General features: G+C 40.2%; 4 protein-coding genes across 4 annotated transcripts; all 4 read right to left on the bottom strand.

Annotated features, from left to right (window-relative positions):
• Nucleotides 1–329: 329 nt before the first annotated feature.
• On the bottom strand, nucleotides 330–737 carry TM35_000011670 (uncharacterized protein; the record flags this gene model as incomplete). The annotated part of the gene is made up of 1 exon (XM_029020848.1): nucleotides 330–737. The coding sequence occupies one exon, from the start codon at nucleotides 735–737 to the stop codon at nucleotides 330–332; it is 408 nt and encodes a 135-aa protein (XP_028887356.1).
• Nucleotides 738–2,010: 1,273 nt separating this feature from the next.
• TM35_000011660 (proteasome regulatory non-ATPase subunit 11) lies at nucleotides 2,011–2,943 on the bottom strand (the record flags this gene model as incomplete). Its single annotated transcript, XM_029020847.1, has 1 exon — nucleotides 2,011–2,943. One exon carries the CDS (start codon nucleotides 2,941–2,943, stop codon nucleotides 2,011–2,013), a length of 933 nt encoding a protein of 310 aa, XP_028887355.1.
• A 290-nt stretch (nucleotides 2,944–3,233) lies between these two features.
• On the bottom strand, nucleotides 3,234–6,002 carry TM35_000011650 (uncharacterized protein; the record flags this gene model as incomplete). The annotated part of the gene is made up of 1 exon (XM_029020846.1): nucleotides 3,234–6,002. The coding sequence occupies one exon, from the start codon at nucleotides 6,000–6,002 to the stop codon at nucleotides 3,234–3,236; it is 2,769 nt and encodes a 922-aa protein (XP_028887354.1).
• A 460-nt stretch (nucleotides 6,003–6,462) lies between these two features.
• On the bottom strand, nucleotides 6,463–10,845 carry TM35_000011640 (uncharacterized protein; the record flags this gene model as incomplete). Its single annotated transcript, XM_029020845.1, has 1 exon — nucleotides 6,463–10,845. The coding sequence occupies one exon, from the start codon at nucleotides 10,843–10,845 to the stop codon at nucleotides 6,463–6,465; it is 4,383 nt and encodes a 1,460-aa protein (XP_028887353.1).
• Nucleotides 10,846–11,334: the final 489 nt, after the last annotated feature.

Raw genomic sequence — 11,334 nt, 5'->3', positions numbered from 1 at the left:
AAAAAAAAAAAAAGCGAAAAACAAGAAAAACAACAAAACGCCCGACGCTACCTAAGATTTCGAAAGGGCACATATACAATCAAAAAAAAAGTGATAAAAAGAAAGAAACCTGTCATTCTTCTTCTTTTCCCTCTTGGGTAGGGTGCCCGCCTTCCCGCCTTCTTAAACCGGGGAAAAAAAATAACAACAACAAAAACGACAACAAAAACCTGGTTTTCTTCTGGCAGCGAGGGACAAGGCTTCCCATTTCTTCTGCTGCAAGTGCCTTTGGTCCCTTTCTATTATTATTTTTTTTTTTCTCTTTTTCCTTTTCCCAATTACCCATTTGCCTAATATTTGAAAATGACGTTTTCAAGTGGTTGACGTTCGGCTTTGCATGTCACTGCGGCCTCCCGATATTCATCTAGCACGGCTCGTGTTACTTTACGGTTGTTTTCAATGTTTTTAAAGTCAAACTCATTCGCTACAATAGCCGGCGGAAACTGATTAAGATGGGAAAGGTGGGTCTGATACGCATCTGTTTGAAAGTACAACTGGTACACACGGTAAATAGAATAGCCGACAATACTGAGCAACAAAAAATCTCCCACAACAGTATACTGTCGGGTTTCATCAGCGATACTCTCCCGTCGACTAAGGTGGTGATACCAGTCAGACTTAAACGGGAGTTTAACTGGCCATGGCCAACCGCCATAAGTCTCGTTTCCGGCCCTTCGCAAAATTGTACGTGCAAACATTGCGGATAAGATATGAAAAACAATACAACTCCAACTATTTCTTGTTTATTCTAAACGTAATCCCCTTGCTTCATTTTAAAAAAAAAGGATGAAATAAGTATACCCCAATACTATATTAGAAAACAACAACAACAGTAATAACGGTAATTTTGCTAGTTAATAACTTTATTTTGCATAAGATTCTTAGTTGTCGTGCAAACCAATAACAGAAAAACGATATTCAGAGAGTGTGAATAACACTTCTCCCTTCATAAATTATGGTGACCCACACCAAAAAAAAAGCAATTAAAAAATTACTTTAAATAACCTCAGTATGTATTCATTATTATAGGAACCCCTTGGTTTATAACAGAAAGAAAAAGGCAACAAAGGGAACGATGAAGTTACCCCTTAATTCTTTCCGGATGAGTTTAAGATAGATCCACCGCCCACTCTTGCAGAAAGAAATATGCCACAGAGAGTGGTCGTCTTTCCTGTACGGTTTCCCACCCCCTCTTCCCTTGACGGAGAGAAAATATAGGAAGAGTAGCATGAATAGCATTTTGGTAATCACGGTGTGATAAACAACATCATTTGTAAATCCGAAGGAACAGAATACGCCGATGAAGAAAAAAAAAAAAACCGTGCAAATCCTGTGAAACGAAAAAAAAAAATGATATCTGCAGTACTACTACTACTACTACTACTACTACTACCCATATGACCATGATTACCCCATAGCATCAGATAAAATAAAAGAGAAAGAAGAAGAGAAAAATTACAGGAAAGTGTCAATTATTTTAACTTTGAATTTCACCATCAAGTCGGAATAGATACAAGTCTTTCCTTCTCTCTTTCACACACAGACACATATGCACACTCTTTCCCCGTGTGTGCATGTGTATGTGTGTATACGAAATATCAAAACTTGTTTTCATAGCTCCTTTTCAAAACGGCTCAAAAGAAAAAGAAACAGAATCAAATGCAGAGAAAAAAAAGAAGATAAAGAAAAAAGCAAATGGCAAGAATGCAATAGTAGAAGAACTCTAGAGGTAATTGCCATTCTGAAATTCATGGTTAGTACATAAGAACAAAAGAAAAAAAGCAATAGATAAAGCGAAATCACGAAAGCATTCTGAAATAAACGTACTTTCCCATTCTCTTTTTTCTAATCCCCTTAATCTTTCTCATACTTTTTTCCATTCCTTCTTTTTTTTTGTTTTCTTTCTTGTATATACAACTCCATATATATATATATATATATATATATAAGGATTTCCCACATTTTTTTTTTTTAAAAGACAACACTATTGATCATTGCACCAATGGACTGGTTAAGGTTAGCATTGATAAACCCTTCAGCCTCTGACTGTAGATGGGCGATGGGATTTGTTCGTCCAACATTACCCACATCATCCTCATCAAGACCCTGGACAATAAATCGTTCAGATTGTGTGGATAAAGAAGTAAGTAATCGAATCTTTTCTCGCACGGTTTGACGTTCAAATTTTTCCATATTTTCAATACGGAACCCTTCTTGCCAACCCTTCTTGTACACATTTAATAATAATGCCAATTCATGGTTCTTCTTCCGAAAAGTAATAGGAAGACTATAGTAGTCTCGATCGAGTCCCCGGGAGAGTGCGACTAGTTGTGGCCGTGCCAACCATCCAATGTTGCTTGTAGTCTGTCGCGGCTCCACAGTCATCATACGCCCTCCTGTAGCAGGATCTCTTGTGGTGCGGAAAGCATCAATCACAACTTTTCCACGTACTGATTGGATAGGATCAACGACCACGGATACGCTGCGTGGTGTTAGTTGTTCATAGCTGCTCGCTGTCATAATATCTTCACCGGAGAGCCAACAACCAAAACCCGGGTGACTGTGGTACCATCCAACAACTTTCTCTGAGCGACCCACCACAGAGAGTTTATCCAACATATGCACCTGATACTCTGGGTCAACAGCTTCTACAGATTGACCAGTGGCTGTTTGCGGCATGGAAAATACATCTGTTACACGAATAGTGTAATTATCAATCTGTTCACCAATCATGAGTCCCATTACCTCCAAAGGTACTCCTGCTCGACCATGAAGTAACATCTTCAAGAGAGCGAGGGATGATATTTGAACAGTCTCAGCTGTGTCACGCAAGTCTTCTGATGGAACGGCCATACCACCCGAAGCTCCTGCCTGGGCTCGTATCATATTAGCAACATTCTGCATTTTTCCTACGAAAAAAAAAGAATATATATATATATAGTTCCCTTCTGATTTTCTTTTTCCTAATTTGCTGTTTCACTAGAGAAAAAAAGAGAAAATAACAAGAAAGAAAAGGAATTATATAATAAGTAGGTAATGTGAGAAATATGATAGTTTGAGTTTAAAACGTTATATTTCTTTCATTCTTTTTTTTTTTTTGTATTTCAGAGCTATATATCAGGATTGCTCTATCAAAAAAAAAAAAAAAAAAAAAAAATGACCACCTCTAGATATCTAAGTCATCAGTATCATTACTACCACTCTCGTCGTAGTAGTAGCCCATCTTCATGCTCCTCTGCCCCTCTTTGGCTAACCTTGTTATAATCCTCACTATCATCACTATCATCATCATCATCATCATCATCAACCCCAATATCACTGTCATTGTCAATATCACTGTCTGAAAGAAGAAGTTCCTTTTTCTCATCAACTCGAGCGGTACATCTAAATAAAGAGTTTCTTGCAGCAAGGGTTTCTTTTTCAACTTCTTCAACAAAACCAAGCACCCCATCAATGATACGAAACAATGTTAATGCGGGTACATATTCTGATGTTCTTGTCTGAGAAATACCAAGATTTTCATCTCTAGTTAACTCATGATGCTGTGAATGTTGATGATCACTTGAATCTACTCTTAGCTGCTGATCACGTAGTGCACTAAGAAATTGCTGTAGATCACGACACGAGGTTGTTACTCGAGAAGAAGCACGTTCACTGATATCTTGCACTTCCTCTGCAAGGGATGTTAGAGCTTGACGAAGAATAGCAATAGTTTTCCCAGTATCAATATTGTTTCCATTTTCTCTTTCATTTCTAGAATCTATTTTATCATACTCATCTACTACTCCAATCTCTGCTCGAGCACGTTCAAGACGATGACGGTATTGATGTTGTTCTAATAAAGTAGCATGTTCAGTCTGCACATCCTTAAGGTGCTGTAAAGTACATCTTGCCAACTGATCGTAGAGATTAAATAATTCAAGACTATTCTTTCCTGTAACTCGTCTACGCACTTCACCCCGCAATGTCTGCAGTTGACGCCAGAGTGCTGATGCGGAAGAGGAAAGAAGACGTGGTGAATCACCAAATGAGAGATAATCATTTTCCCGTTCATTCTTTAAGCATCGATTATGTTTTTGTTTTTGTTTTTGTTGTTGTTGTTGTTCTTGAATCCGTCTTCGAGTCTCAGCTGCTACACGGTATTTCATTTTTTCATTCCAAATTTTATTAATATTGATGAAAAAAGGATAAAAACACTCATGACTTAAAGAGGAGAAGTATCGATTTTTAAACTTTTGCGCTTCTACAAAAATAGCATGCGGAATCCAAAAATCTTTTTCATGCTGACGTCCTTGCAACACATCACATGGTGATGGAATACGCAAATTATTTTCACCCCTACCACCTCGACTCGTTTCCTCTAATTCACCAATATGAATTTTTGATCGTCGCAGAAAATAGTTTTCATCATCAATAATTTCTTGAAGCTGTTTACACCACTGACCATTAAGGTACACATTACATGATTGTAATTGTGTGTTTCCACCATAAATACCATCATCTACACCTGTACCTAATACTCCAGGAAACAAGGAAATATGACGCCTCTTATGCATATCATCATCATTATTTATATTTTTGGCAGCTGATGGACTTCTCGTCGTTGATGATTTTGAGGCTATTGTTGCCGCAGAGTATCCAATAAAAATCATTTCCCCATCTATATCATTAACTCGCAGAAAACGTCGCATCTCTGGAACCTCACTAAGAAGTCGTAATAATCGCGCCATACTTAGACGTGTCGCTACTACCTCAGCCTCTAGTTCACGTTTATTATCTATATTATTACGCATCACCTTCATGGCTTCTGCAACACGTGATTCCATTCCATCTTGTATCGCCTCTAATTTACAACGAAGCGCATGATTTTCTTCTGCCAATGCCTCACGATCTTTCCTGGTGACATTATGACTACGCTCAAGTGCATTAACTTCATCTTGCATGGCACGCAGTGTCGCAGCATAGCGTTCGTGATGTTCTCTTTCTTTCTCTCGTTTATCCTTGACATGATTATCTTGACCAATACCAATAGGAATTTTGGAACTCTTTTGACGTTGTTGTTGTTGTTGTTGTTGTTGTTTTTGTTGTCGTCCACTCCTTCCTACTGACAGTGTTGCAACAGTTTCTGCCACTTCTGGTCGATAAGATAGGTTTTTAGTACTTTGTAGTTTAACCTCTCTTTCTTTCTCCATTTCCAATCGTTGTATACGAATATCTTTTTTACAGATGATATCATTAAGTTCTTCGATCTTAGCACGTGCCTCCTCTAGAGCCACTGTTCGCTCCTTTAGGATACGCTCTCGCAACTCATCTGTCTGACTCTTTGCTGCACTGGCAAGATCTAATTGGGATCGCAGACGTGATATTTCAGCACGAAGATTTTCAATTATACTGTCCCGCTCCTTGCGACCTCTCTCAGCACACCAAAGTGTCTCATCAAGAGTTGTAATTTTTTCATCAAATTGTTTCTCCTTTTCCCGTAATCTCTCTAGGAGTGAATCATTTTCAGAGATACAACTAGTATTTGTCGTCTTCTCACTCCAAACAGTATGTGAGACTGCTCTTCCAGTGGGGGCTAATGTTTTCGGGTCATCAGCATAGTTATTTTCAGTTTCAGTTTCAGTATCATGTTCATGATGATAATCATCATCATTATCATCATCATCATCATCATCAATGCACTGGAGCTTCCGACTTGTAGTTAACCGCTGTGATCCTGATTGCTGCTGATTTTTCCTTTGCTTTTGCAGAGAGGTTTTACCACTTGATCGTGTTTTCGCTATTTTTTCTTTTACATTATCCTCAGACATTACATGGGGTCTTGAAGGGGATACACGTCGGGTTAGTTCTGGTGAAGAAATGACATCAGCAAGTTCTCTTCTTATGTTACCAGGCACAGAGGACGCTCTCAGTCCCACTTTCGCTGTCGTTTCAACTTTTGTTGTTGATTCTCTCTCCGCCATAAGAGAGAAACTTTTCTAGTGATGCACCAGAGCTATGTAAAGATAAATCTAAAAAAAAAAAAAAAAAATGTGTGGATTAAAGAACTTCAACTTTATTATCCCCCCTTATTTCTTCTAAATTCCTGAAATTAAAATTCATACAAAAGCCAAGAAAATAACAATAACACCAAGCAGAAGAGTAAATTTGAAACATTCTCTTATATATTCACACAAAGTCCAAAATACAAACAACATAAGAAAAATAAAAAGAGCACAGATACAGCTACAAGTTTTGCCGCCTAAATATATATATATATATATTTGTATCCACACCTTAGTGATGGAAAAAAGAGGTAGAGTTGGAAGAAGTATGCCCCGTAAACGAGGGAGCAGACCGAAGCACAGAGACATCAAAATCTAAAAATAAAATAGAAACAACAGCTACATTCATTCACTACCATAAAATAAGACAACACAATCATTACTTCGTTTCAGGTGTTTCTACAGCTGTTCCAGAATTAGCCACTGTTTCTTCACTCTCTTTCTGCTGCTTAGCGTGTCCAACACACGGACGATGTAGGGAGGGGAACTCCATCGCAGCTGAGGGCCGTCGTCTGGCAGTTATTTCAGAATTTACATTCCCCAAACCTGGCGTTTTATTGATAGTTACAGCATCTTCTTTACCCACAGAGGGTACAGAAGCAGGTACAGAAGTAGGAACAGAAGCGCGAGCAGAAGTAGAAGTAGAAACAGCAGGTGCACCTCTTATAGAGGTTGAAGTAGTTGTAGATTGAGCTTTTGGTGGTACTTCCTCTGAAACTTGGGAAGATTTGGGTCTCCTCAAGGAAGAGCGACTTGAACCAGTGGATAGAGACACATTGCCACTAGATGGAACACTATTAGTTGGATGTACAGAACGTGACGAGCTAATTATAGTAGGCTTCAGAGAAGGATCTGTTTCTTTAACAGAGGTTGTGGTTTTCCCAGTTCCATCTGTAGAAACGATTTGATTCCCACTATTCGTAACAGTTTTTTGAAGATTTTCCTCTTTTTCATTTGAAGCAGTTTCTTTTGGTGACTCTTCCTCCTTCGGCATATTGATTTTCCGAGGAGTAAACATACGTAGACGTGGTTCATTATCAATATCATCACCACTAACAGACGTAGTACCTTTAGAAATATTTTGAAATCTAGTTCTATTTTTAGTGACATCAGAAGCAGAGCGTACTGTTGAAGCCTTCATAGATAGATCAACAACGTTGGTTTTAGTACGACTACTTTCGTTGCTGTTACCACTATTTTTATTAGTGATGTTGATGTCCACAGAATTACTTACATCCTTTTTCATTCTATTGGAAGGACTCTCCTGCTGCCTCTGGTTTTCTTTTTTTCTCTCTTGAGAAGAATGATCTTCTTCAATCATCTTATCCTTGGCTAACGAGCGAGGTGTAGCTTCGATTTCTATCTTTTTTTTATTCACAGAGTCAATCAATTCCACTACATCTCCAATTTCTTCACGAGAATTCAACTGAATTGACGATGCAGGAAGCTCCAACTTTTGTTGATGCTGCGCCTGAGGCAATACATTCATAGTTGTTTCCTTTTCATTCACTAAAGTTACCGAGTCTGACTTTCTAAAATTCTCACCAACTGAAGAAGTTGAAGATTTTGAGAGGTCCCGCAATAGTAAAGCGGGTGGAGTCACTCTGGAAAAGATATGTTTATTCTCAGATTTCTCTGCCGGAACATCACGAGTTGACACGCTGTGAACTAAAGAGGGAGACTTGTACTTTGACTCTTTACCTTCTTCAGACTCTGAAACGGTAGGCCCCTCTGACAACGATTGCCCCTTTAGAGGAGAGATAAACTTTTTTTTTTCACTCTCTTGACGCAGTATTGACTTATGGGAAGTTTCCTCATCAGGAACATCAACCGCAGTGGGAATAGACACAGAAGGAGTAGGCGAAGGAGACGGAGGAGCAGGTAGAGGAGAGAGTTGTGGAGCAATATGACGAAGTGGAGGATTCACGAGGTCCATTCCTTCTTTTTTACGCCTTCTACTGCTTTGGAGTTCATAATTATGATGATCAGTAGAAGCCATGTTTGCGGTATCGATTTCTTCCTGCAAGAAAAGCGTACGTGATGGAGAAACAGAGGTTGGTGGTAACAATGGAGATTTCTTGGCAGTGTGCAACTGCAATTCTCTCATATCATCAACTTCTTTTTTTACTTCCTTCGTCTTCTTCTCAACTGATACTTGACGCATTACAGGCCACTCCGCCAAGGCAGATTGGTGGAGATTACCGTTCTGCTGGTGCCGCTGTTGTTCTCCTTCTACTTTTTCTTTTTTTTCTCTTTCTTTTACTGCAGTAACAGAGTTCTCACGTGCCATGGCAAATTCTACCGCCCGCAAGACGAAATCTTTTCTTGCCTTTGTAGCTGCAGAGAGAGAGATTCGTTCCACGTCTTTCTCTTCTTTTTCTTGGTTTTGTTGTTGTTGTTGTTGTTGTTGTTGTAAACCAACAAAGTTCATTTGTTGTAATACCGAAAGAAAGCGCACTACAGTATCCCAATCTCGTAATACGTTATTAACAAAGGGTTCAACCCCTATCTTTACCTCTCTATGACTAGAATCAAGTGTTGATACTAATCGCAACACTTCTTCTGCCTTATTCTTTGTACTACGCAATAAATCAGAGACCATAACTGAGTCATCATGTATATCCTTTAATTGTTGCATCCAACGTCGTTCAGACAATTTCCTTGCTACTCGCTCACGACGTAGCATCTCAGTTTCCACCTCTAAAGTTTTTACCTCTTCTTCATAGGCATGACACTTTTCTCGTAGTTCATCTCCTTCACGACGTGCATTTGATAAACGTAACTCTGCGTGTCGATCACTTTCAGCATGTTGAAAGAGGAGTCCTTCTGCATGAGATGCCAATCGAGCGAGTTCACGTCGAGCAGAAAAAGGCCAATTTGAAACATCTTCTGCTGATGGTATAGGAAGAGATGATGATAACAATAATGATGATGGTGACAATTGAGAAACATCATCATCTGGCATGAGACATTCCTGAATTTCACGCAATCGTTGAGCTGCTGCCGCTCGTTCTGCATCTGACAAACGTTTATCAAGAAGTTGAATGTGTGATTGGGCTGCTTCAAGTTCTTCTGAGATGCGTCTCGCATGTTCCTCCGCTTCGCGCTGTCGCATATGAGAAATGCCTAGTTCTTGTATCAATTCCTCTAAATCACCATACACTTGTGTAGGTGCCATTGTATTATCCTGCTCTTTTCGCACATTTTCTGAGCGCATAATGTGATTTTCTACTATACCACGTAATCTTCGAAGCTCATCTTCACATATAAGTAACTCACGTTCTTTTGCATGTAATGCGGCACGCCAACCAGCAGCACCACATGCCGTTTCACTTTGTGATTCAGCAATTTGTTTTAACCTCCCAATTTCTGAATTTGCATTCCCAAGTAATTCATCCAATCGTTCTACACGATATTGTAACTGTGTCCGCTCACGCATAGATTTGACAAGGTGACGGGCAAGACTTTCTGTTTTATACGTCAATTCCCTAAGTACTCCATCTTGAGCTTCTAGCTCTTTATGTAGGGTTTGATTCTCTTTTAATAACTCTTGAACTTCACCAGTTCCAGTAGAAAGCACATCATCTGCTATAACATCAACTGCACCTGATGCTGGAGCAATTTGTTTTGGTTGTTGCTGCTTGTTCTGGTTTTGAACCATAGTACCGCTTAAATGACCCAAGGTTCCTTCTGCATTCCCTACTGTGGAAGCTGTAGCATCTGGGGTATCCTTCTTATAAGAAGAAGAAGGAACAGGAGGAGGAGGAGGAGGAGAAGAAGAAGAAGAAGAAGATGCCATAGTTGTACGACTCTCCTTCACTTCTTCCGTATCGTGCATGTGCACCGTCGCTAGGATAGTCTTGAGCAGCTGTTCATCCTCGTAGCGATCAAAGTTTTCCGGTGAGTTACTCGGGGCGACTCTCCTGCTGGCGAGTTGGCGGGTCGAGGCGCTCCAGACCGGTGGGCGGGGCGGGAGGTCCTCCTCCACGGCGTACGGGTGTCGTGGGCTGGCGAGAAACGCCTCCACGATCGATCGCTCCTCCGCCAAGGCCACTTCCTCAAAGAGCGGCGGCGGCGGTGGAGATGGAAGCCCATGATAATAACGGCCAGTCTCTATTTCTCTTCTTGTTGTTCCTGTTGCTGTTGCTGTGGAGGTGGTGGTTGGAATGACGGGGGGCGGGGGCGGGGGCGGTGGGCGTCGCAGACTTCCCCGATCCCCCACCGTCTCCACATCGGAGATGGTCTCCGGCACCGAGGCGGCGGTCGTACGTGGTGGAAACGGCCACACCGGCAGTGGGAGCTGCGACGGCATAAAGACAGCACCGTTGCGGCTTGCACTCCGCCTAATGCTGCGAGCCACTGCGGCAGCATCATCATATACTGAAAATCCCTCCAATGAACGAGGGGTTGACACAATACCCGTTTCTACACGCCTGCTTCCAGCAGAATCAGAAACAGGATAATGGAAATTTAAAACATCATGATCTTCTTCATTATCTAATACTGCCTCACAGAGGCGTCTAAGTGCCATTTGTCGCTCTTCTAATAACTGTAGACGAACTTGTCGTTCACTATTTTCATCATCACTACGAAATGCTTCATCCATCTGTTGCAGCATTCGTTCTAGCGTTTTTGCATCACGTTCTACCACCCTTGTGTTGGTGGTGGTTATTGGTGGGGATGGTGGTGGAAGTCCAGTGCCAACGCGCTTCGGCGAGGGTGAACCCCTACCACTACCACTACTCGAGTATCGATACACCATCTATCGATCGTTTCTAACTCTACGCTCTTTTCCATAAAAAATAAAATAAAAATCATAGACGTGTAACATGAACAATTGACAAAAAACAAATAATCAACAACACGAGAACGAAGTATAACATAAAAATGAATACTCATGAAGAATAACTGATTTAAAGTGAAACAAATAAATAATAATGATAATAGCAACAAAATAATATTTGGAACATCGTTCCACAACACCACATAATAAGCAAACTTCAACCCCGTTATATCAGACAATAAAGGGAAATTAGAAAACCTGACAAGAAATAAACCTTATTAATACAAGATTGATTTATCTACATTACACTCTCTTTTTTTTTCTTTTTCTATTATTTCTGGTAGAGAGGGAGGAAGAGAAAAAAAAGAGAGAGAGAGACATGCACACCTTTTCTAACCATATATCAGATGACTCTTTGCACTTTTTCTTATTTTATTCTGAAGTATTATCACAGAAGTGACAGAGGTC

Source organism: Trypanosoma theileri (genome assembly GCF_002087225.1).
Source record: "Trypanosoma theileri isolate Edinburgh chromosome Unknown TM35_Tth_1_V1, whole genome shotgun sequence".
NCBI classification, from domain to species: domain Eukaryota; phylum Euglenozoa; class Kinetoplastea; order Trypanosomatida; family Trypanosomatidae; genus Trypanosoma; species Trypanosoma theileri.
Note: the sequence above shows the minus strand (reverse complement) of the source record. Positions and strands in the feature narration are given on the sequence as shown.